Source organism: Dama dama, chromosome 1, assembly GCF_033118175.1.
Source record: "Dama dama isolate Ldn47 chromosome 1, ASM3311817v1, whole genome shotgun sequence".
NCBI lineage: Eukaryota > Metazoa > Chordata > Mammalia > Artiodactyla > Cervidae > Dama > Dama dama.
In genome coordinates this window covers 40746176-40772604 of record NC_083681.1, presented here as the reverse complement: position 1 = coordinate 40772604, position 26429 = coordinate 40746176, and the positions used below count along the sequence as shown (strand labels likewise).

The following is a 26429-nucleotide window of genomic DNA, read 5'->3' as shown; positions in this document are numbered from 1 at the left end:
ATTTCAAGCACTTTATGCCAGTGCCAGTTTTACACCCACAATTTTAATGCCAATTATTGTTCCTATATGTAATTAAACAAAGCACCCTGAGAACCTATTTTAAAACTTTTGTGTAAAATACTTATTGCAGTATAAAATACATAACACAAATATTAAGTGCAGAACTGATGAGTTTTCCCAAAGTGCACATTTGTGTAGTCACCTTGGAGATCAAGATGTAGAAGGCTACCAGCATTCAGAACCCTTCGTCATGTGTCTCCCCAAATACACGTGCCACCCAACAAAAGTGCTTACCATCTGACTTCTGTCATCTTAGGTTACTTTTGCAGTTTTTTGACTTGATAAAAGTGGCATTGTTCAGTCTTGTGGTAGACAAAATTCTGAGAGGGCCACTTGCTGCCTGCCTCCCACATACTTGCCCTGTATAATCTCGTCCTCTTGAGTTTGGTGAGATGTGGATATGATGGATCTCATTCTGCTGCTTAATTTATGGGATTTTTGCAAGTTCCAGACCAACTGAGTTTGAGTTCATCAAAAGGGAGATGAGTAGGCTTAACTTAATCAGGGCTTCCCTCGTGGCTCAGTTGGTAAAGAATCCACCTGCAATGCAGGAGACCCTGGTTTGATTCCTGGGCTGGGAAGATCCACTGGAGAAGGGATAGGCTACCCACTCCAGTATTCCTGGGCTTCCCTTGTAGCTCAGCTGGCAAAGAATCCACCTGCAATGTGGGAGACCTGGGTTTGATCCCTGGGTTGGGAAGATCCCCTGGAGAAGGGAAAGGCTACCCACTCCAGTATTCTGGCCTGGAGAATTCCATGGACTGTATAGTCCATGGGGTTGCAAAGAGTTGGACACGACTGAGCTATTTTGACTCTCACTTCACTCACTCACTCTGTCTGGGTGAGAACTTAACAAGGGGCTGGGCCCTTCTGAAGTCAGAAGTTCGAAGCATGAGAAAGACATGGTCCTGCTGGCCTCGAAGGAGTAAACTGTCATTGTTGTGAGAGAGCTTGTGAGCAAAAGGCCTCTAGGAACTATAGCCAGCTGACGACTAGCAAGAAATGGACTCTGTGTCCTACAATCACTAGGACCTGGATGCTGCCCACAACCAGAATGAACTGGAAGAGAACTATTAACTGCAGAGGAGACCCCACCCCAGTGGATACTTCAACTGCAGCTTGTGAGACCCTGAGCAGAGGACCCAGTGGAGCCAGACCTGTACTTCTGACCTACACGGCTGTGAGATAACCAGTGGGTGCTGTTGTAAACTGCTACACTGGTGTTCACTGCTCCCACAACAATGGAAAACTAATACAAGTATGTGCTCTTTGGGGCCTGGCTTCTTTCATTAAATATTATGGGCATAGCAGGGGGAGGTGGGGATCCATGTCGATATGCATTGCAGTGGTTTCCACTTTTCCACCCCTACGTTTTACACTCTTATACGAATATGCCACTATTTATTGGTGCATTCTGATGCTGGGCACTTTAGCTTGTTTCCAGATGTGAAGAATGCTGCTTTCAGCATCCCTTGCATATTGTTTCTGTTGGGTATTGTCAAAGATAAAGCCAGATACTAGTTAGAATGGTAAGGACAGAGTTTAATTAGTAATTTGATGTTATAGCGGGGAAGAGAATTCAGTAAACACTGAACTCAGCTTTGATTTTGCCAGAGGTGGCTGGGTGTGTGACAGGGAGAATGAGGGATTCGGGAGAGGGATAAGTGGGGTCTCAGTAGAGACAGGGAAGAGAGAAATTCCATAGGTTTCCTTAGTATAAATGCTTGTTACTCAGCTGGGTCTGTTAGCTGGCAGAGACTGAAGTTAGGATTCTGTCCTCCCCCAGAAACTGGAAGACAGGCTCTATCCTTCCTGATAATTGCATTTGAAAGGTCTGGCTTTCTGGTCCTCCTCAGTGGTAGGAGATACATATACCTCTCAAAGGGACAGGAGAAAGATTGACAGGTGTAAGCCCATTTTTTAGTAAAAGCTCTAAGAAAAGATGGTCAGGAGCCTAGAGACAGATGTTGGCTAAAATGAACAATAAATTCATCAGTCTTGAGTTTTCTCAGGCAAGGACTGTAAGAGGGACTGAGCTGTTAGAAACTGTCAGTGTTTAAGACTTTCCCATGCAGGAAGAAGTGGGTATGCTAAACTGTTAGTGTTGAGAGTATAGTTACTACAGGCCAAGGTCGAGGTCTAGTTGAGAAGAGGGCTCAAGGGAGCTTGGCTAGAGTGTGGTCGAAGAAAGAGAATCATTGTCAGTATGTACTAGCACCTGCGAGTGAATTGCTAGGTCCTGGGGTTAGGCATGATTGGTTTGCTTTAGCAGATATTGTCAAATGGTTTTCTAAAGTGATTGCTCCAATGTATATACCCTCCAGCAGGAAATGAGAACTCCCCTTCACCCATATCTTTACCAACACTCTGTAGCCTCAGTTTTGCTTTGTTGATGTCACTATTTTTATGGGTGTGGGGTGGTATCTCATTATGATTTTAATTGGCATTTACTTGATAATGATGTTGTGCTACTTTTCACAAGCTTATGTATTGATAGATATTTTCTTGTATGAGGTCTCTATTCAAGTCTTTTCTCCATACTTTCTTTGTGTAGTCAGTCCCTTCCTTATTAGTTTGTAATCTATGTAGACTCCGGATATAAACCCTTTGTCAGCTATGTATATATTTTAATATTTTTTATATTATATATATATAAAATATCTCTTCCCACTCTTTGACTCACTTTTTCACTCTCTAAAGATGTTTTTGATAAACAAAGACATGTATTTTAATGAAGTCAAATTTATCAGTATTTTCCCTTATTGCTGATTTTTGCTTCCTGTTTATGAAATCTTTCCCTATTCTGAGGTCACAAAGATACTGTTGTATGTTATCTTCTGGAACTGGACTGTCTGGTATGGTACTCACTCTTTCACACTGAGATATAGCTAGTGTGAGTGAGGAATTGAATTTGAATTTTATTGAATATTAATGAATTTAAATTTTGCAACTGAAGCAATATGAAATATCTTTCTATTTGACTCAACTTGTTTCTTTTGATACGACTACATTTCACTTTAACTATTAAAAATGTATTATCTAAATCAAGATGTGCTGTAATTATAAAGTATTCACCAGATCCTAAAGTCTTAGTATGAATGAAATAATGTAAAAGATCTCAATATTATTATATTGATTATACATTGAAATGATAACATTTTTGAAATTTGAGCTAAACATATGATTAAGACTAATTTCATCTTTTTTTGTTCACGTTTTATTGTGAACATGACAATACATGGCTAACCTAACCTAACCCTAACCCTAACCCTAACCCTAACCCTAACCCTAACCCTAACCCTAATTTTAAATGACATACATGGCTAAATTTGGATTTCTATTGTCCAACATTGTTAGAGAAGCTTTGTTATTTTATCTTTTATAAATAAATCTGTGACCAACATAGCATAGATTTTGGTATAGTCTGAGAAGTAGGGTGAGGGTTTATTATTTTTCCATGTTTCTATCCAATTGATTCAGCAGCGTTTATTAAAAAGGCCATCCTTTGCCTTCACTTCATTGTAGTGACACTTGTCATAAAAGAAGCAGGTTCATTTTTGAATCTTCTATTCTTTTCCACTGGTTTGTCCATCCTCTCACCTGAATCACACTGTTTTCATTATGTGGTTTTATAATAAATCTTGATAGTCTGAAGTAAATTTTCCACTTTGTTCTTCTTCAAGATTGTTTGATATTCTTGGCCTTTTGCATTTCCATATGACTTACAGAAGCAATTCATCAATTTCCACAAAAATATTTTCTGGGCAGATGACTGGTATTGCATTGGCTCCAGAGTTAAATTTAGAGAGAATTAACATCTTTGCAATATTAAGCCTTCAAATTCATGGACATAATACATTCCTGAAGACTTCTGCAATTTCTGTCAGTGTTTTATAGTTGTAGTAATCTTGCACAATTTTCATTATATATATGCCCAATATTCAATATTTGTGTGTGCAGTTATAAATGATACAGTTTTAAACTCATTAAGTTAGAGATATTTGATAGCTTTAGAATATTGTCTTCAGATCCAAGAACCCTCTATTTAGTCAGAGTTCTTAAAAATTCTGGATATAAGTCCTTCATCAAATACGTGTTTGCAAATATTTTCTCCCAGCTAGTCTAATTGTCTTTTCATTTTCATCATCATCCAAAAAAATGGAAGCTTTTAATTTGATGAAGACAAATTAATTAATTTTTTTATAGTTTGAGTTAGAGTTAAGAAATCTTTCTAAATCCAGAGTCACTAAGGCTCTCTCCTATGTTTTCTCTCAGAAATTTTACAGTTTTTAGCTTTGGAGCTTAAGTCTATAATCCAATTCTAATTAATTTTGTATAGCATAAATAAAAGTTAAAGTGTTTTGACCATGGTTATCCAACTGTTACAGCCCCACTTATTAAAAAGACTGTTCTTTGCTCATTGTGTTACTGTGGCATCTTCAAAGATAATCAGTTGACTATGTACATGTGGGTTTACCACTGTACTTTCTACTGTATTTCATTAATCTGTATATTTATCCTTACATTCTCTTGACTGCTATAGCTTTAGAGTAAGTCTTGCAAACACATAGTGGGAGTCTTCCAGTTTTGTTCTTAAATATTATTTTTGCTATTCTGGGTCTTCGGTGTTTCCAAAAAGTTCAGCTTGCCAATTTCTACCAAATAAGTCTACTGGAATTTTGATTGAGATTGTTTTTAATCTATAAATAATTTGAGGAAAATTGATTCTTACTGAGTCTTTCAGTCCATGGAAATGGAATCTCTCTCAACACTTAAGTTTTCTTAGGTTTCAATGTGTAATTCCTGCACATATTTTGTTAAATGTATTCCTTAAGAACTGAACAGCAGTGTTCCTTGAGAGTTTCTTATTTTGTTGTTGCTGCTGTTATAAGTGGAATGGCTTTCTTAATTTTTATTTTCAGTGGTTGTTGTTCAGTCACTAAGTCATGTCTGACTCTGTGACCCCATGGATTGCAGCCCACCAGGCCCCTCTGTCCACCACTGTCTCCTGGAGTTTGCTCAAATTCATGTCCACTGAGTTGGTGGTGCTACCTAATCATCTCATCCTCTGCCACCCACTTCTCCTTTTCCCTTCAATCTCTCCTGGCATCAGGATCTTTTCCAATGAATTGGCTCTGTGCATCAGGTCACCAAAGTATTGGAGTTTCAGTTGCTAATATATAGAAACACACTTGACTTTTTATGTTGTGCTTGCTAAACTCTCTTATTATTCTAGTAGATTTTTTGGTGAGATTTTCTACATAGATAATCATGTTGTCTGAAAATAAAGACAATTTGACATCTTCCTTTCTAGTTTGTATACCTTTTATTTAATTTTATTGTACTGGCTGGGACCTCCTAAAAAATGCTAAATAGAAGTGGAATGCTAAATAGAATAGATCATTGTCTTTTTAACCCAGTATCGAAGGCTTATGTTTCACCGCTGAATATATTATTTGCTATAGATTATATTTATTGATTTATAACATTATGTGTTTTATGTGTTTATTTTGACCCCTATATGCACTACAGCATACTCACCACCAAAGTTTTAGTTTCCATCCATTATCATACAGTTGACCTTCTTTACTCATTTTTCTCTCCCCCTACCCTCTTCCCTCTGGTAGTCATTATTCTGTATTTACATGTATTTACATGTTCTCTGTATTTACATGTTTTTTATGTGCTTTGATTTGATTTGTTCAATTAATTTATTTTTGTATTCCCCACACCATTCCCCATATCATATGCATTCATCTTTCTCCATCTCACTGGTTTCACTTCGCATAAAATCATCAAGGTCCATCCATGCTGTCACAAATGGCAAGATGTCATCCTTTTATATGGATTCTATCATATTGGCTTCCCTGGTGGTTCAGCAGTAAAGAATCTATCTTCAATGCAAGAGAAACGGGTTTGATCCCTGGGTCAGGAAGATCCCCTGGAGGAGGACATGGCAACCCACTCCAGTATTCTTGCCTGGAGAATCCCATGGACAGAGGAGCCTGGTGGGCTAGTCCATAGTATAGCAAAGAGTCAGACCCAACTGAAGCAACTTAGCACGCAGGCCAGATTCTATCATATTACCACATCTATCTTTTCATTCATTGATGGGCACCTAGGTTGTTCTCATAACTGGCTATTGAAAATAATGCTGTGATGAACATAACGTGGTATATATATCTTTTGAAATCAGTATCTTGTACTCTTTGGATAAATATCCAGAACTGGAATAGCTGGATCACATCTGTTTGTAATTTTTTGAAGAACCTCCATAATGTTTTCTATTGTGGCTGCACCTACTTATATTCCCACCAACAATATATGGGGGTTCCTTCTGATAGATATATAAATAATCAGATTTTCTGTTTCTTCTTATGTCAGTTTTGTAAGCTGTGTTTTCCACTAAGTTTGTCTACTTTATCTAAATTTTCAAGTTTATTGTCACAAAATGGTTTCTGGTTAGTAGCTCCCTTTAATACTCTGTTGAACTTTTTATCTTAAGTATTGGTGTGTTTTTTCCTCTCTTTTTTCTTAATTATTCTTGATGGTTATCAACTTTATTCATCTTTTTAAAGAAGATTTTTGCTTTGTTAATATTTCTGCTTTGTTTTTATTGTCTTTCGCAATCTGTTCTTATCTTGAGTATTCTCTTTCTTTTACTTTCCTTAGGTTCATTTAGTGGCTCTTTTTCTAGTTTCTTGATGTATTAATAGATCTTAGAGCATCAATTCTCAACTTTTCTCTTTTACATAATGTGTACATTTAAAGCTACATTCTAGTCATTTTATTGTACTGTATTTTTATCATCAGCCAATTCAAATTTATTTTATTTCTTCTTTGACCTATAAGTTGTTACAAATAATTGCTTAAGTTCTAAACACTCTGAGATTTTTCTACTTATATGTATTTTTTAATTTATTTATTTTTAATTGGAAGATGATTGGTTTGCTGTGTTGTGTTGGTTTCTGCCACACAGCACCATGAATCAGCCACAGGCACACAAACGTCCCCTCCTTCCTGAGCCTCCCTCCCACCTCCCACCCCATCCCACTTTCTATTTATAGTTCTTATTCTTGATCTCTAGCTTAACCTCACTGTCATCAGAAGATATACTATGTATGACTTCAGTCCTTTGGAATTTGTTGATACTTGCTTTATGGTTTGGCATATTACCAATTTAGTAAACGTTGCATATGCTCTGAAAAAATATTCTCTAGTTATTGTGGGGTTGTTCTGTATCAGTCAGTTAGATCAAATATGTCAGTAGTGTTTACTCAAATCTTCTGTACCCTTACCGTTTGTCACTTGTACTTCTGACCGACTAGATATAAGCAGAGGTTCTTCCATTTCCTTCCCTTGGGTTCAATAATTTGCTAATGTGGTGTAGAACTCAACAGACACTTACTTACACTCATTAGTTTATTATGAACGATATGATAAAGGTTACAAATGAACAGCCTGATGAAGAAATACATAGGGTGAAGTCTGGAAGGATCCCAAGCACAAGAGCTTCTGTTCCCAATCAGCTGGGGTACAACACCCTCCCAGCACATGGATGTGTTCACCAATCTGGAAAAACTCTCCAAAATCTGTACTTTAGGGACTTTTAGGTGGCCTCATCACATAGGTATAATCGATTATTAGCTCATTTTCCAGCCCCTCTCCCCTCTTCAGAGGATGGGTGTTAGAGATAAAAGTTCCAAGCTTCTAATCATGGCTTGGATCAAGCTTCTAATCATCTATTGACCAGCTCCTATTCCCAAGCCCACCAACAGTCTCCTCATTAGAACAAAAGATACTCCTATCACCTAGGAAATTCCAAGGGTTTTAGGAACCCTGTGTCAGGAATTGAGATCAAAGATCAAATATTAGCAGAAATTGAGACAGAGACCAATACAGAAGGTCCTTGATTTATAATGGTTCAATTTACAATTTTATTTTATTTTTTTACTTTATTGTGGTGCAAAAGCAATAGGTATTCATTAGAAGCCATTCTTTGATTTTGAATTTTGATCTTTTCCCAGGCTAGAGATATGTGCTGGCATATTCTATAGAGAGTCACAGCTCCCAATCAGCCAGGAGATTACAAGGGTAAATAACTGATACTGTTACACTCATCTGCACTCAACCATTTGGTTTCTCACTTCAGCATAGTATTCAATAAACTATACGAGATTTTCTACACATTGTTATAAAACAGGCTTTGTATTAGATTATTTTTTCCCAACTAGGCAATGTAAGTGTTCTGAGCACATTATGGGTAGGCTAAGCTAAGCTATAACATTTAGTACGTGAGATGTATGAAATGAATTTTCAACTTAACAGTATTTTCAACTTAGGATGAGTTTGTCAGGATGTAACCCCATTGTAAGTTGAGGATTATCAATAGATGTATTTCTTATTATTTCACACTAACTTACATTAAATAGTCAATTGTCTTTTAAAGAAATTAAAAGTCACAAAGAAAAGTTATTTTATATTTACCATTCTGAAGTTCTTCATTCCATCTGGTATATTCCTTCTGCTACAGAGCTTTCTAAAATTTTTTTGTATCCATGTCTGCTAACAACAAATTATTCTAACTTTTTTTTTTTCCTTAAAAAAAGATCACCTTTATTCTTGCTTTAAGTTGAATGTGTTGTTTCACTGGACATAGAATCATAAATTGACAGATGATCTTGTTCTTTAAGTGTTTTAATGATGCTCCATTGTCTTTTGGCTTAGGTCAGTTCTGACAAGATGTCCATGGATATTCTTATGTTCGTTCCCTGTAGGAAATGTATTATTTTTCTCAGTCTTTGCTTTTAAGATTTTGTTTACATCTCTGGTCTTTGGCAATTTTATTATCATGAGGCTTGCTATCATTTTCTTTATGTTTACCCTGCTTGTGTTTTTTTAGCTTGTTGAAGCTATGGATTTACAATTTTCATTAAATTTGTATGATTTTCAGCAATATTATGTCAACTACATTTTCTGTTCCTGCCATTCTCCCTCTGTCTCCTGGTTCTCCAATCACATGTATTTTAGACCATTTGATTTTGCATCACACATCACTGAGGTCTATTCATTTTTTTCAGGGTCTTTTTCTCTGTGCTTCAATTTGGATAGTTTTTTTTTTTTTTTGCTATGATTTAATTTCACTGAATATTTTCTTCTGCAGTACTTAGTCTGCTGGCAGTATTTAGTCTGCTGTTAAGCTGATCTGGTGAACATTTCACTTCAGATTTTATAATTTTCATCTTCATAGGGTCCATTTGATTCTTTTAAAAATATTTTTCATTTCTGTCCTCATTCTGTTCATGCTTTCTTTTTAAATTTTTGAGCACATTAAAATAACTCTTTTTAAAATCTTTGTCTAGTTTCATGGGCTTTGCTGGTGGCTCAAACGGTAAAGAATCTGCCTGAAATGTGGGAGACCTGGGTTCAACCTCTGGGTTGGGAAGATCCCCTGGAGAAGGGAAAGGCTACCCACTCCAGTATTCCTGCCTGGAGAATTCCAAGGACAGAGGAGCTTGGCAGACTCCTTGGGATTGCAGAGTCAGACACAACTGACTTTCACTAACTCACAGTTTCATCATTTCTGAGTTTTATTTTATTGATTGATTTTTCTCTTGATTATCAGACTCATTTTCCTATCTAGTAACTGTTTCTAATTTTCTAATATCTAGAAACTGTTTCCGTGTATCTAGTAACTGTTTCTAATTTTCTTGAAGAGATCTCTAGTCTTTCCCATTCTATTCTTTGCATTGATCACTTTCTTATCTCTCCTTGCTATTCTTTGGAACTCTGCATTCAAATGGGTACATCTTTCCTTATCTCCTTTTTCTTTCATTTCTCTTCTTTTCACAGCTATCTGTTAGGCCTCCTCAGACAACCATTTTGCCTTTTTGCATTTCTTTTTCTTGGGAATGGTCTTGATCCCTGCCTCCTATACAATGTCTTGAACCACCGTCCATAGTTCTTCAGGCACTCTGTCTATCAGATCGAATCCCTTGTATCTATTTCTCACTTCTACTGTATAATCGTAAGGGATTTGATTTAGGTCATACCTGAATGGTCTAGTGGTTTTTCCTACTTTCTTCAATTTCAGTCTGAATTTGGCAATAAGGAGTTCATGATCTGAGCTTCAGTCAGCTCCCGGTCTTGTTTTTGCTGACTGTATAGAGCGGCTCCATCTTTGGCTACAAAAAATATAATCAACTTGATTTCAGTATTGACCATCTGGTGATGTCCATGTGTAGAGTCTTCTCTGGAAGAGGGTGTTTGCTGTGATCAATATGTTCTCTTAGCAAAACTCTGTTAGCCTTTGCCCTGCTTCATTCTGTACTCCAAGGCCAAATTTGCCTGTTACTCCAGGTGTTTCTTGACTTACTACTTTTGCATTCCAGTCCCCTATAATGAAAAGGACATCTTTGTTGGGTGTTAGTTCTAGAAGGTCTTGTAAGTCTTCATAGAACCATTCAACTTCAGCTTCTTCAGCATTACTTGTCAGGGCATAGACTTGGATTACTGTGATATTGAATGGTTTGCCTTGGAAACGAACAGAGATCATTCTGTCATTTTTGAGATTGCATCCAAGTACTACTGTTATAGCCACGCTTTCCGGGAAACAGACTCACTCAGAAGGACAATGCAGATAGTGGAGTGCAGTTTATTACGCCGGCAGGCCCAAGGCAGAGTCTCCTCTTAGCCAAGGACCCCGTCCAGCATTTGTGAAAATCTTTTATACCCCATGTATACGTGTCCAGACCCACCACCTACCCCATGTGTACGTGTCTAAACCCACCACCTACCCCATGTGTACGTGTCTAAACCCACCACCTACCCCATGTGTACGTGTCTAAACCCACCACCTACCCCATGTGTACGTGTCTAAACCCACCACCTACCCCATGTGTACGTGTCCAAGCAGTCAATAGTCAATAAGCCCGCAGTTACATTCCAACCAGTTAATAATCTATAAGCCTGTGATTACATCCTGATAGATACGAAAAAAGTTTATGACCTGTCCGGAGACAGGGGTGATTACGGTATGCTTCCTCTTAGGCAATGAGTAGCCTGGATGTGATCTTCAAGATTCCCCTGTCTAGAGGGGGTCTTATCCTTCCATTGTCGTCCCCACAGGCACTAAGCAGAGTAGTGCTTAGTGCTCTCAGAGTCCACTGGAGAGGCAGCCGAGCACGGCCAGCACGGACAGGCCTGAGATAGAGTCCAGGCCCTATGAATTCCTTCTTCACTACATATTGGACTCTTGTTGACTACAATGGCTACTCCATTTCTTCTAAGTGATTCTTGCCCACAGTAGTAGATATAATGGTCATCTGAGTTAAATTCACCCATTCCAGTCCATTTTAGTTTACTGATTCCTAAAATGTTGATGTTCACTCTTGCCCTCTCCAGTTTGACCACTTCTAATTTGCCTTGATTCATGGACCTAACATTCCAGGTTCCTATGCAATATTGCTCTTTACAACATCAGACTTTACTTCCATCACCATTCACATCCACAACTGGAAAGAAATAGAGGAAAACAATAGAATGAAAAAGACTAGAGATCTCTTCAAGAAAATTAGAGATACCAAGGGAACATTTCATGCAAAGATGGGCACAATAGAAAAAAGAAATGGTATGGACCTAACAGAAGTGGAAGATATTGAGAAGAAGTGGCAAGAATACACAGAAGAACTATACAAAAAAGATCTGCATGACCCAGATAATCACAGTGGTGTGATCACTCACCTAGAGCCAGACATCCTGGAATGTGAAGTCAAGTGGAACTTAGGAAGCATCACTACAAACAAAGCTAGTGGAGGTGGTGGAATTCCAGTTGAGCTATTTCAAATCCTAAAAGATGATGCTGTGAAAGTGCTGCACTCAGTAGGCCAGCAAATTTGGAAAACTCAGCAGTGGCCACAGGACTGGAAAAGGTCAGTTTTCATTCCAGTCCCAAAGAAAGGCAATGCCAAAGAATGTTCAAATTACCACACAATTGCACTCATCTCACATACTAGTAAAGTAATGCTCAAAATTCTCCAAGCCAAGCTTCAACAATACATGAACCATAAACTTCCAGATGTTCAAGCTGGATTTAGAAAAGGCAGAGGAACCAGATCAAATTGCCAACATCTGCTGGATCATTGAAAAAGCAAGAGAGTTCCAGAAAAACATCTACTACTGCTTTATTGACTATGCCAAAGCCTTTGACTGTGTGGATCACAAAAAACTGTGGAAAATTCTTCAAGAAATGGGAATACCAAACCACCTGACCTGCCTCCTGAGAAATCTCTGTGCAGGTCAGAAAAAACAGTTGGAACTGGACATGGAACAACAGACTGGTTCCAAATTAGGAAAGGAGTACGTCAAGGCTGTATATTGTCACTCTGCTTATTTAACTTATATGCAGAATGCGTCATGAGAAATGCTGGGCTGGAGGAAGCACAAGCTGGAATCAAGATTGCTGGCAGAAGTATCAATAACCTCAGATATGCAGATGACACCACCCTTATGGCAGAAAGTGAAGAAGAACTAAAGAGCCTCTTGATGAAAGTGAAAGAGGAGAGTGAAAAAGTTGGCTTAAACTCAGCATTCAGAAAACTAAGAACATGGCATCTGGTCCCATCACTTCATGCAAATAGTTGGGGAAGCAATGGGAACAATGAGAGACTTTATTTTTGGGGGCTCCAAAATCACTGCAGACGGTGACTGCATCCATGAAATTAAAAGACGCTTGCTCCTTGGAAGAAAAGCTATGACCAACCTAGAGAGTATATTAAAAAGCAGAGACATTACTTTGCCAACAAAGGTCTGTCTAGTCAAAGCTATGGTTTTCCAATAGTCATGTATGGATGTGAGAGTTGGACTATAAAGAAATCTGAACACCAAAGAATTGATGCTTTTGAACTGTGGTGCTGGAGAAGACTCTTGAGAGTCCCTTGGACCGCAAGGATATCCAACCAGTCAATCCTAAAGGAAATCAGTCTTGAATATTCATTGGAAGGACTGATGCTGAAGCTGAAACTCCAACACTTTGGCCACCTGATGCGAAGAACCAACTCATTGGAAAAGACCCTGATGCTGGGAAAGATAGAAGGCAGGAGGAGAAGAGGACGACAGAGGATGAGATGGTTGGATGGCATCACTGACTCAATGGAAATGAGTTTGAGTAAACTCTGGGAGTTGGTGATGGACTGAAAGCCTGGCGTGCTGCAGCCCATGGGGTCACAAAGACTTGGACATGACTGAGTGACTGAACTGAACTGAGTAACTGTTTACTGACCGCTAGATTTGTGGGGCTGCAAAGGGTCAGATGTGACTGAGCAACTAAACAACAAAATAATTTTGTAAATATTACATTTTTGAGTGTCTCGATTTTGTTCCTTTATTTAAAGATTTTTATATAGACATTAAAGAATGTTTGGCAGGCAGTAAAGTAACTTGCAGATCAATTTGTTTCTTTCAAGGCTGGTTTTTAAACTTATTCAGTTATGTCTGTAATTACCTTTATTCTAGAACTAATTTATCCCTATTACTCAAGTGTGATGCTTCTGTGGTCTCCACTCTAATGCCCTCAATGTTTGCTCTACCCTAGTTGGGTAAAACTTGTAGCTTTCCCAGTCTTGTGAAAGCTGTAGAGATTTTTTACACTATTACTTTGCAACAGTTATCGGCCCAACCTTGTGCAGTTTCTCTCTGTGCATCTATGATAGACTGAAGTTGATGTCTGTGCTTTTTTCTGAAGTCCTTTTTCTGCAAAGCTCCTTCCTCTCAAGTTCTCTTCCCCACATATTCCAATTGTCTCAGTCCATGCAAACACTGACCTCCATCTTCTCCACTCAAAGAATCTGCTGTGGTCTGTTTAGATTCTTCCTACCTGCCCTGTGTTCTGTGGGGCTTACCTCATTTGCTGTGTTCCTGCCTTTATCACTGTTCTGCACTGCCTCTTGTCCAATGTCTGGAAGCAAAGCAGCTGCTTCATATATTTTGTCCTGACTTCTAGTGCTTTGTGGTGGGAGATCAATTCCAGAATCAGTCACTCCGTTGTAGCCAGAGTAGAAAAATGCTGCCAAGCTTTATAAGCTTGCAAGTGAAAACTAAACTAGAATGAATGGTTCTATGATGGAATAGAGTACAGGGGAAGAGATTCAGGGGTAACTATTTAACTTTATATAACTTTGCCAGAACTTTAAGAAGTGCTTCATATTTAGGAACATTTTCTTCTCTATTTCAAAATAAAATTCAATAGAAATATTTATTTTTGAGAATTAGAAAAGTTTTAAATTTAGACACTATACTTCCTCCACAAAATAAAGATTAATCAGGCAGTTTTATAGTTGGCACAAGTGGTAAAAAACCCACCTGCTGATGCAGAAGATGTAAGAGGCGTGGGTTTGATCCCTGGGTTGGGAGAGTCTCCTGGAGGAGGGCATGGCTACCCACTCCAGTATTCTTGCCTGGAGAATCCCATGGATAGAGGATCCTGGCAGGCTATTGCATAGGGTCGCAAAGAGACATGACTGAAGTGACTTAGCACGACACTAATATTGCAGTAGTGTTCATTGGGATTAATGATGATGATGTAGCAATAGCTGCTGCTTCATTATCTGGGTGAGGCAGCTGATGGTGATGAAAACATTTATTTAAGCACCTGCAATGAACCAGGCAGGATTCCCAAGTGGCTCAGTGGTTAAGAATCATCTGCCAATGCACGAGATGCAGGTTTGACCCCTGGGTCAGGAAAATTGCCTGGAGGAGAAAATGGCAACCCCCTCCAATATCCTTGCCTGGACAATCCCATGGACAGAGAAGCATGGAGGGCTATAGTCCACGGGGTCACAAAGAGTTGGACATGACTGAGCATGCAGGCATACATCCAATTAACCAGGTACTGTGTTAGACTCTTTATATTGATCTTTCTTCTTCCACAGCAGTTCTGCAAGTTAGAAATCACGATCCTCAGAAACTCAAAAGGTGAAGTTAGTTCCTCAAGCTTACAGAAGGGAATATTCAGTGCTTAAAATACTCAGCAGTAATTTAGTGGGTCGAGCTGGGACACAATCTCAGATCCCTACCAACAATGCCTCCACCATTATTATGCTGCTCCTGATTCTATCTTCACCTGAGCTTTCCCATCTGGCAAATTAAAGTGAAAAACAGTTAACTCCCTCCCCAGAGAGGCTGTGTTATTATATAGATGTTTTGCATTATTTTGCTTTGAATAACAGCATATGTAAATGTGTTCCTGGAGGTTAAAATTACCCTTATTTTTTAAAACTTGGCCTCTCCCACTGGGGTGAATAGTTGAAAATTACAGGGAAGAAAAGGCAGGCTGGAGAGAATGTTAGTCAGCTTGAAATTGCCTTTCCTCCCTCTGTACCCAGCACACATTTCTCTTTAGATAGAACCTGCCATGGCAGAGTAAAGATGAGTAAGTTTTCTATCACAGAGTCCTAGCTGGTTCTGATATCCAGTGTTTAGGGTGGGTTAATCCAGATATTAATCATTGACTGTGCTTCAGGTTGATGTGTCCGGGCAGATGCTCTTGCTGAGCAGAGTACAAGTCTCCTGTGGCACCTGGAAGACTTTACACACATGGTCGGTCCCTAGACAAGTCACAAAGAGATTTGCGCAAACATGGGCACTTCCTGCCTCAAACATCTACCTCTTGTTGAGGAGTTGGCATGTCCCTTCGACTCCAGCTTTCCCATGGGCCTGGAATTGTTGAGTCCTCCCTATCTTAAACTGCCTTTTCTGGCATTTGAATCATCACTTCGATGATGTGATAATATCTGCAAGTTGGGAAAATAAAAGTGGCATTTGTTTAGCCATAATTAATGAAATATTTATGTTGCATGAGACTATGTGATAAAACCTTAGGCTTAGAGTCCTTTTGCTTCTGATTACATTTGGGATTTTTTTTCTATGACCAGACATTCTGACGCCAGCCCTTTTACACTGAGCAGATGTCATGTAGTAAAAATGGGTGCCAGATGCTGTGAGCCGCAGAAGGGCGATTTGTTTAAGAGCTGGCTCCGACTTTTTTGCATTCAATTACTCTGCAGAACGAACCTTACACAAGCATTTAGGTAACTCAGCTAACTTCAGACACGCATTTTAATAGTAGATTTCATCTCTGAATGCATTCTAAGCAACACACCATATAAATGGTGTTTAAGGAATTAATTGATTTCTGCATAATACCTTTCTTTTTTTTTTTTCACATGAAAAGAGAACTGCAAAGCTCTTGGCAGGGACCCAGAAATGTAATTAACGTGGAGGGCCAAATTTTCAGTTGCCCTTAGGTGCTGCGGCTTCATGCTCACGGCAGGTGCAGGGAAGGGAGGGTGGGGAGGGAGAGAACGGCGGGGGGTGGCAGGGAGGGGGGGAGAGGCGGCTCAGGGTCATGAAGCGGAAGAAGCTAGGAGTTTCAAGTGAGTTCTGTTCCCATTTCAGGTCTCACGCACGTCCCCACCAGAGCACAGGAGATAGGGACTGTCTCTTCCACCTCTTCCTCTACCACCTCCTCCGCAGATGAGGAATTCCATCCCCAGCCTTCCTCAAGGTCAAAGGTAACAACACTTGGCAAACCAACAGGGGCCTTGGCTTGTGGGGGCCGTTTTGCCATCCAGATTTCAGACCCAATGTGGGCTCCAGCTGCAGCAGTTTCATTAGGAAGATCATGTTTCATTGCATCTGACAGCAACCACTCTTTTTTACCTGAACACCCTAAGGATTATCTTTATATGTATATATATAACTTTTAGAAGCTTGCCTTTCTCAGAAATGTCAAAATGGGAAGGCAGAAAAAACCAGACGTATTTACTTGAAACCATTTGGTGACTGCAGCTCTTAAAGTGGGTTTAATATGTGATCCAACAAGCAAACCATCGAAAAAAATTACAGCAAGCAGATGCATATTTCCCTGGGGGAAGCACAGCTTCATTTAAGAAGCACTAGAGGCAGATTGCATGGAAAATGTTATGTTTATTCTAATCAGAAATGCGAAATGAACCATGCAGTTGCATCTAGACTCTGAGGATCCCCACTGACTAGCTGAGTGCCGGCAGAGGGACAGCCGTTCTCTTTGCTTAATGAACATTAGTTTACAGAGCACCCTTTAAACAACTCCTGTACCCATGGATTTAAAACCACAAATGTTACTGTATGTCTTTAAATGCATCTGTATGTCACATATGTGGAGACGTGCATCCCATGACCAAATCCCTCCATTGTCTCCTTTGTGCACTGGGGCTGGAAGGGCTGAATGGCTGGACTGCATGTGCCTCCTGGGCGGACAGACAAGCAGTTCAATACTGTGGCAGTGTTTACTCTTTGGAGCAGTGAGGATCTGAGGAGAAAGAGAACCAAATTTATTTACTTAACTCAACTTTTCCATATCTGGCACTAGGAGCTTTGGCGTCATCTCAAATCACTCAGGGGTTCCAGCTCCCCAAGGCACAGCTTGGAGCAAGTCAGGAGGGAACTGGGACATGTGTGTGTGTCAGAGAGAGAGGGAGAGAGAGAGAGAGAAGACAGGGAGGAAGGGAGAGAAAGGGGAGAGAATGAGAATAAGACAATACTGAGAGATTTCTAATTTCTGACTGTGGGTGTGTCTGATTCGTTTGGCACTCAACACAAATGAATTCTGTGTGTTGATTTCTAGGGTTTCCCTACAGGCCTTCTCACCCCCTTGAGTGACCCTGAGTTAATTCTGTATTCAAATGAGGCAGAGACCCCAGCATCAACCATCTTGACACTCATGGGGACCCAAAGAATGGAGTGGTCCAAAGCTCTCAAAATAGCAAGACCATGATAACATAGGGCAAGCCTTCCAAATAGCTCTGTGTCTTCCTGGTGACCCAGAACAGAGCCAATCATCACATAAGCCTGCAGTGTGGTATAGCTGGGCTTCCCAGGTAGCACCTTGGTAAAGAATCTGCCTGCCAATGCAGGAGACATGGGTTTGATCCCTGGGTCAGGAAGGTCCCCTGGAATCGGAAATGGCAATCCACTCTCAGTATTTTTGCCTAAGAAATTCCATGAACAGAGGAGCCTGGCAGGCTACAGTCCATGGGGTTGCAAAGAGTCAGATATGACTGAGAAGGCATGTATGTGGTAAAGCTTGCTGGTGCTTCTGGCTTCTGACATGGCCCATTCTTCAGGAAGGGAAGCTGGCAAAAAGGCCCCTTCTTTAGCACTTCTCAGAGCTCACACTGAAGGAATGGAAGGAGTGTTTTCCCCTCTGGTTTTTTAGTCTATTTTGCCCCATACAGATATGTCCCCAACTACATGGCATAGAGCCCATGTCAGCTCCAGTGAACCTTTACACAGGAAACTGGTGTGTGTGTTAGTTGCTCAGTCATGTCTGACTCTTTGCGACCCATGGACTGTAGCCCGCCAGGCTCCTTGTTCATGGAATTCTTCAGGCAAGAATATTGAGTGGGTTGCCATGCTCTTCTACAGGTCAGGATACTGGAGACAAAATAAATACCCTCACCTCTTTGCTCTGCACCCCTCCCCTTAAATTAATGCCTGAATCTGACAGATGGGGACAGGCAGCTTGTCTTCAGCCCTGCCAGATTTCTTTCTCTGTCCTTTATCTTTTTCTTCCTTAGCCTCTTTCCTTTCCTCTCTGTATCGTCACCACCATCACTGAGGATGTAAGAAGTGTGCCTGGTACTTCGTAAGGTTATATGAGTGTTTGTTGATATATCATCCTTTTTGTCTATATCGTCATCTTAATAAAAGACAGTACAAGACTTTCTTTACCCATCTAGGTTCTGCTTTGCTGACTCTTGATAAAGGAGTTGGGCTTTGGCAACTTTGCTGCCGTAAAGTGCTGAGATGGTATGAGGCTGTCAAGGAATCCTTGCTGAAATTGTTTGAATGGTCTTAATTTAGGGTGAAAGTCTGATATTTCTATAAAACAGAGGTGCTTGATGTACCTGCACTGTATTGGGCATGGGAAAGACAGAATAAACTAGATGGAAATATGGACACTTGGATTCAGGTTACCTGGGCTTAGCTACTGGTGCTTCCAATTCCTGATTGTGTCATCTTGGGTAAATTATTTAACTTCTCTGAGTTCTGATTTCCTTGTCTATTAAAAAAAAACATAATTTGAAGAATAAATAAGATGATATTTGTGAAGTAATCAGCATAGTGTCTGGCACATAGCACTCAGTACTTGCTGGCATTTATTATGTAGATTAATATAATGAGAGCTCAAGAGATATTTGTTAAATAAGGGACTGACTCTCCACAGAGATTGAGTTAGCCAATCTCTGGACAACAACTACCAGTGATTTCCACCATGCCCCTCTCCACCCCAGCCTTCTAAGAAAGGTCCCGGCCACTAAGTAGGGGTTTCCTCATCCAAATGGCCTGGAAGCTCTGCAGTGGTTGATAGTCAATCTAGAAGTTGTCCTAGACTTGTCATGAAGACCTGGATCAAGTTTTGTAAATGCCTCAGTTCTGAGTGTTCTGTATTCTACTAGCCCAGGCACACAGAGAACCCAGTGGTATTAATGATTTATTTGTACAAAATGAAGTAGGGAAGGAAAGCAATCTTCTGCCTTGATAGAGACCATTTTTATCATTGCAGAAAGCTCTGTTGGACATCATTGTTCTAGAAGTTAAGCAGTGGTTTGGTTGGAGAAGGGAGAGGCTGTGACAGTATTTTGTAAGTTTCAACTCCATTTTTCTTAGACATAGTTTTCTTTTTGTTTTTTGTAGGACAGGAAGACACTTAGAAGAAGGAGGAAGCTGGAAAAAGCAACAAAACAATTGGTTAAGCAAGAAGAATTGAAAAGACTTCATAAAGCTCAGGTCAGAAAACAAACGAGTGAGTGGGTCTGGGTTGCTGGGGATGTGGATCTGGAAGCCATTTGGAAATCTGTATTGAACTGGAGAAGCTGAGCTGGGGAAAGATCAGTCTGTCTTCTCTAAGCACCAGGTTGTGGCTGTTCTGAAGGCTGTGGTTCCATCCCTGGTGGGACTCTGGGGCCAGAGAGCCCAGGTGTTGAGTTGGCCCACTCCCAGCTGCCTTTCCATCTCCAGGCGTGTGTCCTGCAAAGTGAGCTGGAATGGCAGCCAACACATGGCCTTGGAGACCATCCCAGGCCCTGACTACCACACGCAGTGGCCTTCGTTTTGTCCTCTGTGAGGATATAACCTTCTCTCGAATTTCTGACAGTGTCTTTGCTGAACTGACAGCTCTTGGGGCTGTCTCTGTTCCAAGGTTAGTTGAACACATAAGCATCTACCATTCTGCTGTAGACTTCCTGGCCTAATTGTTTATTGCAAACATTTTTGCTCAAGTTGATCTACCCACCTGCAAAATGAAGCAGAAAGTCAAGGTACTTCCCCTGTCCCTGAGGACCCCAAACCTAGCCTTGAAGAGCAGTTGAGTTTTTTGACAAAGGGACCTAAAATGATCACTTGTGTTAATGCAGTATACCCTTACATCTTCTTCTCCAGTAACTCACTTTATCCAGTTGTGTAGTCTGATAAGTTGTTTCTGACAAGAAGGAAGTCACTAATACTAACCTTTACTCTTCTCAGTGGCTGACTCGGGAGCCACCCTCTTCCCCTAGCAGTCGGGGAAAATTAAATTCCCTCTGTCCATCCTCACCTTCTGAAACAGGCTTTCTTGAAACATTTCAACTTTTCCTTCTGAGAACAAGATATCTTTATGAAACAGATTGGCAAACTCAACAATTTCTTCTTCTTATATTGGGTTGACCGAAAAGTTCATTCGGGTTTTTCCATGAGATGTTATGGAAAAACCCCAATAGGTTTTTTGCCAACCTGATATTTCTACTCCAGACAGTAAACAGTGATAACAGAAGAATCACAGTAGCCTTCTGAGTCCTAATCTGCTAGCATCCATACCTGCCCTGTATAATCTTTGAGATTTTCGTTTCTAAAGAATGACGACTGTATCAATCAGCTTGAGCTGCCATGATGACATACCACAGACTGGGCAGCTTAAACCACAGAAATTTATTCTTTCACAGCTCTGGAGGCTGGATGTCCAAGATCAAGGTGTCTCCAGTGTTGGTTTCCGGTGAGGACTCTCTTCCTGGCTTGCAGACAGCTGCCTTCTTGCTGTGTCTTCACATGGTCTTTTCGTGTGTGTGCATTCAGAGCAAGAGAAAGAAAGAATTCTGGTATCCTTCCCTCTGCATGTAAGGACACCAGTCCTGTTGGATTAGGGCCCACTGCTATGACCTCATTTAACCTCACCTACCTCCTTAAGGGCCAAACAGTCACTTTAGGGGTTTGGACATCAATAGATGAATTTAGTGTGGGGTGGAAGCTGCTCAGTCCATAACAATCACATAGCCATAATTACAAAGCAATCAGTCATAAAGTCATTTAAATGTTTCCCTTCCTTTAGCAATGCTATACTCCACTAGCGAGAGACAGATCTATAAAGATATCGTCATTTTTAAAAAAGAGACAGAGAGGAAGAAAGCATAAAATCACAAGTAGTTTTAGTTAGAATTCCCATCTATTTCAGATTTTATGTTTGGGATTTAAGCACTCTCAGCTAAGACAAGAAGCCAGGTGGTTGCTGAGTCCCTGCCCCCACCCTTGCTCAGGCCTCTTCACAGATTAGAGGTGCCTCGGCAATTGTAATTTGACTCCAGGGGAGACTTAGAACAAGGCAGAGTTAAGGAGGAAGAGGAGTGAGACAGAGCTAGGAGAAAGTAAGGAAGGAAGGACACACAGGTTATACCTGCCCAAACAGCTGCCGCTTCCTTGAAGGTGCCTGGTGCAAAGTCTGTTCTGCCAAGAGATGTGCCTTGTGGCAGCATGTGATTAAAAGCAGAGAAAACTGATGGGGATGAACAAAATGTATATAGGAAAGGGATTTTGTCCCCTTAATTTTCCTTCCTAATACACACAAGAGAGAAATAGCTAGTGGGGAAACCAAACATGTAAATACAAAGCCCATCATGACCCCAAGCCTTGATAGATACCTACAGTAGTCTAAGGAGGATATGCCTTAATGAAATAAACATCTCTATCTTGTCTTAGTAAACTGCTAGCAACAAGCCACAGTACACTTCCGCAGCCAGTAAAAAGCCCCATGGTGCAATGAAATAATAGGTTGCAAATCTGTAGCTCAGGACAGGGGCAGGGCAGACTGCGAAAGGAACACCCCGCCCCAGGAGTTGGCTCCCATCTCCTGTTCCAATGTCTTGGGAGGTATCTGCTGGTTCTTCTTGGAAAAATAGAATGGGAGCATGCTCTGTCTTTGTCCCCAGAGATCCTGTCCAACTCTGAATATGGCCAGTAGCTCCAGCAGCTGTGCCATGACCATGGTCAGAGGCCGAGGCTCCGAGGGGTCCAGCAGCCACAAGGGCTGGCTGCCCACCCAGGCCAGCAGCCTGTGCCTGAGAGCATGTCTGTATGATTGGCCTGGTCCAAAGGGACTGACTCCTTGGGGTCAGATTGAGCTTATACACAGACTCCTTGCTTTCCGTTTTCATACTAAAGAAGGGAAATATCAAATTCCAGTTGTTTGGGGAATTCAGAGATTCTTACCCAGTTTACTGAAGAGCTGGCAACAAGAGAGAAAGGGCTTCTTCCTCTTGGAAAGTAGGTGGCAGAACTGTCTCCCTTGTATGACTCTGCATGTTGCAAGTACCTGCATGACACATAATCCTGGCATTGCAGGCCATCCAGAGGCAGTTGGAGGAGGTGGAGGAGCGGCAGAGGGCTTCCGAGATCCAGGGCGTGAGGCTGGAGAAGGCGCTGAGAGGAGAGGCAGGTAGGCATCACTGTGGGCGCACCCAGTGCAGCGGGCTCAGGCCTGGGACTGTGGTCTGAGAAGAGTGTTGGTCTAACCATCCGGGCAAAGCAGTGAGGCCTTGTCACCCGCTGCGAAGCTCTCAACACTGGCCTGGGTGCTCAATCTGCAGCTGCTTCCCACTTGCAAAACCAAACTGGTCCTCCAGTTTGAAATTCCCAGAACATCGGTTGGCCTGTGGGCCTTGGGTTTCTGGTCTGTCTGGTCTCTCTGCTGCTATTTTCTTACAATTCAGGGGTTAAGATAAATTCGGGAGAAATAGTTGAGTGTTTCAAGCAATGTTGGTAGAGATTCAAAGCTGGACTTGGAGTCAAAGTCCTGATTTCTGCCTTTACCACCTGTTTCTCCCTTTATCAGCTGTAAGGCCTTGGATCACTGATGTTCTAAACCTTTATGAACTTTTGTTTTCTGCTATAAAATGTGGATAATAGTGGTTTCCTATCTTATAGAGCTAAGATAAAGATTAAAGAAGAAATTATACACACACACACACACACATATATATATGTGTGTAGTACTGTGTTAGTCACTCAGTTCTGTTCAACTCTTTGTGACCCCATGGACTGTAGCCCACCAGGCTCCTCTGTCCATAGAATTCTCCAGGCAAGAGTACTGGAGTGGTTTGCCATTCCCTTCTCCAAGGGACCTTCCTGACCCATGGATCAAACCCTTGCCTCTTATGTCTTCTGCATTGGAAGATGGGTTCTTTACCTTCTGAGTCACCAGAGAAGCCCCCATTTATATGTGTGAACACATCCATATACTTGAAGGCATTGTCTCTTTAATTTTCTGATGTGATATCTTTAGCCTTCTGTAGCTTGGATATAAAGCATGAAAAAGCAGATACTGAAAAACATATATTTCTGTGTGCACTCGTGTAAACAATGTAGAGAAAGGTTAGGAATTTAATTCTCTTAAAAAGTCAGCAGATACAAACTCAGATTTTGTGAGACCTGAAGTTGGGGGCTACTCCCAGAGCCTTACAAAGGCGCATCCACTTGAGAGGCCCTATGATTTCAGCTTCAGTAGCTGCATGGTTAGTGTCTCTCCGGCGATGTCAGGGTCTGAGTTACTTTTACCCCTCTGTGCCTCGGTCTGTGTTTACAAAGTGGGAGTGACAATTGTACCTGTTCCCTCAGATTTATGTTGAAGACCAGCCAAAACAATGTATATGGAAGCCCTAGACAGGGCCTGGCGTGGGAGAGAGACGGTTAATAAATATTGGTTCCTTTTCTTTCAATACTCTGTGCATTTCCTTACAATGAGAACCAGCCAAAACAATGTATATGGAAGCCCTAGACAGGGCCTGGCGTGGGAGAGAGACGGTTAATAAATATTGGTTCCTTTTCTTTCAATACTCTGTGCATTTCCTTACAATGAGAACCAGCCAAAACAATGTATATGGAAGCCCTAGACAGGGCCTGGCGTGGGAGAGAGACGGTTAATAAATATTGGTTCCTTTTCTTTCAATACTCTGTGCATTTCCTTACAATGAGAACCAGCCAGAACAATGTATATGGAAGCCCTAGACAGGGCCTGGCGTGGGAGAGAGACGGTTAATAAATATTGGTTCCTTTTCTTTCAATACTCTGTGCATTTCCTTACAATGAGAACCAGCCAAAACAATGTATATGGAAGCCCTAGACAGGGCCTGGCGTGGGAGAGAGACGGTTAATAAATATTGGTTCCTTTTCTTTCAATACTCTGTGCATTTCCTTACAATGAGAACCAGCCAGAACAATGTATATGGAAGCCCTAGACAGGGCCTGGCGTGGGAGAGAGACGGTTAATAAATATTGGTTCCTTTTCTTTCAATACTCTGTGCATTTCCTTACAATGAGAACCAGCCAAAACAATGTATATGGAAGCCCTAGACAGTGCCTGGCGTGGGAGAGAGACGGTTAATAAATATTGGTTCCTTTTCTTTCAATACTCTGTGCATTTCCTTACAATGAGAACCAGCCAGAACAATGTATATGGAAGCCCTAGACAGGGCCTGGCGTGGGAGAGAGACGGTTAATAAATATTGGTTCCTTTTCTTTCAATACTCTGTGCATTTCCTTACAATGAGAACCAGCCAAAACAATGTATATGGAAGCCCTAGACAGGGCCTGGCGTGGGAGAGAGACGGTTAATAAATATTGGTTCCTTTTCTTTCAATACTCTGTGCATTTCCTTACAATGAGAACCAGCCAGAACAATGTATATGGAAGCCCTAGACAGGGCCTGGCGTGGGAGAGAGACGGTTAATAAATATTGGTTCCTTTTCTTTCAATACTCTGTGCATTTCCTTACAATGAGAACCAGCCAAAACAATGTATATGGAAGCCCTAGACAGTGCCTGGCGTGGGAGAGAGACGGTTAATAAATATTGGTTCCTTTTCTTTCAATACTCTGTGCATTTCCTTACAATGAGAACCAGCCAAAACAATGTATATGGAAGCCCTAGACAGGGCCTGGCGTGGGAGAGAGACGGTTAATAAATATTGGTTCCTTTTCTTTCAATACTCTGTGCATTTCCTTACAATGAGAACCAGCCAAAACAATGTATATGGAAGCCCTAGACAGTGCCTGGCGTGGGAGAGAGACGGTTAATAAATATTGGTTCCTTTTCTTTCAATACTCTGTGCATTTCCTTACAATGAGAACCAGCCAAAACAATGTATATGGAAGCCCTAGACAGTGCCTGGCGTGGGAGAGAGACGGTTAATAAATATTGGTTCCTTTTCTTTCAATACTCTGTGCATTTCCTTACAATGAGAACCAGCCAGAACAATGTATATGGAAGCCCTAGACAGGGCCTGGCGTGGGAGAGAGACGGTTAATAAATATTGGTTCCTTTTCTTTCAATACTCTGTGCATTTCCTTACAATGAGAACCAGCCAAAACAATGTATATGGAAGCCCTAGACAGGGCCTGGCGTGGGAGAGAGACGGTTAATAAATATTGGTTCCTTTTCTTTCAATACTCTGTGCATTTCCTTACAATGAGAACCAGCCAGAACAATGTATATGGAAGCCCTAGACAGGGCCTGGCGTGGGAGAGAGACGGTTAATAAATATTGGTTCCTTTTCTTTCAATACTCTGTGCATTTCCTTACAATGAGAACCAGCCAAAACAATGTATATGGAAGCCCTAGACAGTGCCTGGCGTGGGAGAGAGACGGTTAATAAATATTGGTTCCTTTTCTTTCAATACTCTGTGCATTTCCTTACAATGAGAACCAGCCAAAACAATGTATATGGAAGCCCTAGACAGGGCCTGGCGTGGGAGAGAGACGGTTAATAAATATTGGTTCCTTTTCTTTCAATACTCTGTGCATTTCCTTACAATGAGAACCAGCCAAAACAATGTATATGGAAGCCCTAGACAGTGCCTGGCGTGGGAGAGAGACGGTTAATAAATATTGGTTCCTTTTCTTTCAATACTCTGTGCATTTCCTTACAATGAGAACCAGCCAAAACAATGTATATGGAAGCCCTAGACAGTGCCTGGCGTGGGAGAGAGACGGTTAATAAATATTGGTTCCTTTTCTTTCAATACTCTGTGC

At 41.0% G+C, this 26429-nt stretch overlaps 1 protein-coding gene across 13 annotated transcripts in view; it reads left to right on the top strand.

The window, feature by feature from the left end:
- MICAL2 (microtubule associated monooxygenase, calponin and LIM domain containing 2) overlaps positions 1-26429 on the top strand; it is a 235354-nt gene that overhangs the window by 179649 nt on the left and 29276 nt on the right. For 7 of the 13 annotated variants that reach the window (XM_061147602.1, XM_061147566.1, XM_061147593.1 and 4 more), the window contains 3 exons: positions 16513-16628; positions 19795-19887; positions 22747-22840. The exons of 1 other annotated variant lie outside the window; for it this stretch is intronic. In XM_061147602.1, the coding sequence (XP_061003585.1) occupies positions 16513-16628; positions 19795-19887; positions 22747-22840 (303 nt within the window). Of the gene's footprint in view, positions 1-16512; positions 16629-19794; positions 19888-21077; positions 21128-22746; positions 22841-26429 lie in introns of those variants that run through there. 5 more of the 13 variants (XM_061147621.1, XR_009693647.1, XR_009693652.1 and 2 more) reach the window with 5 other exon arrangements.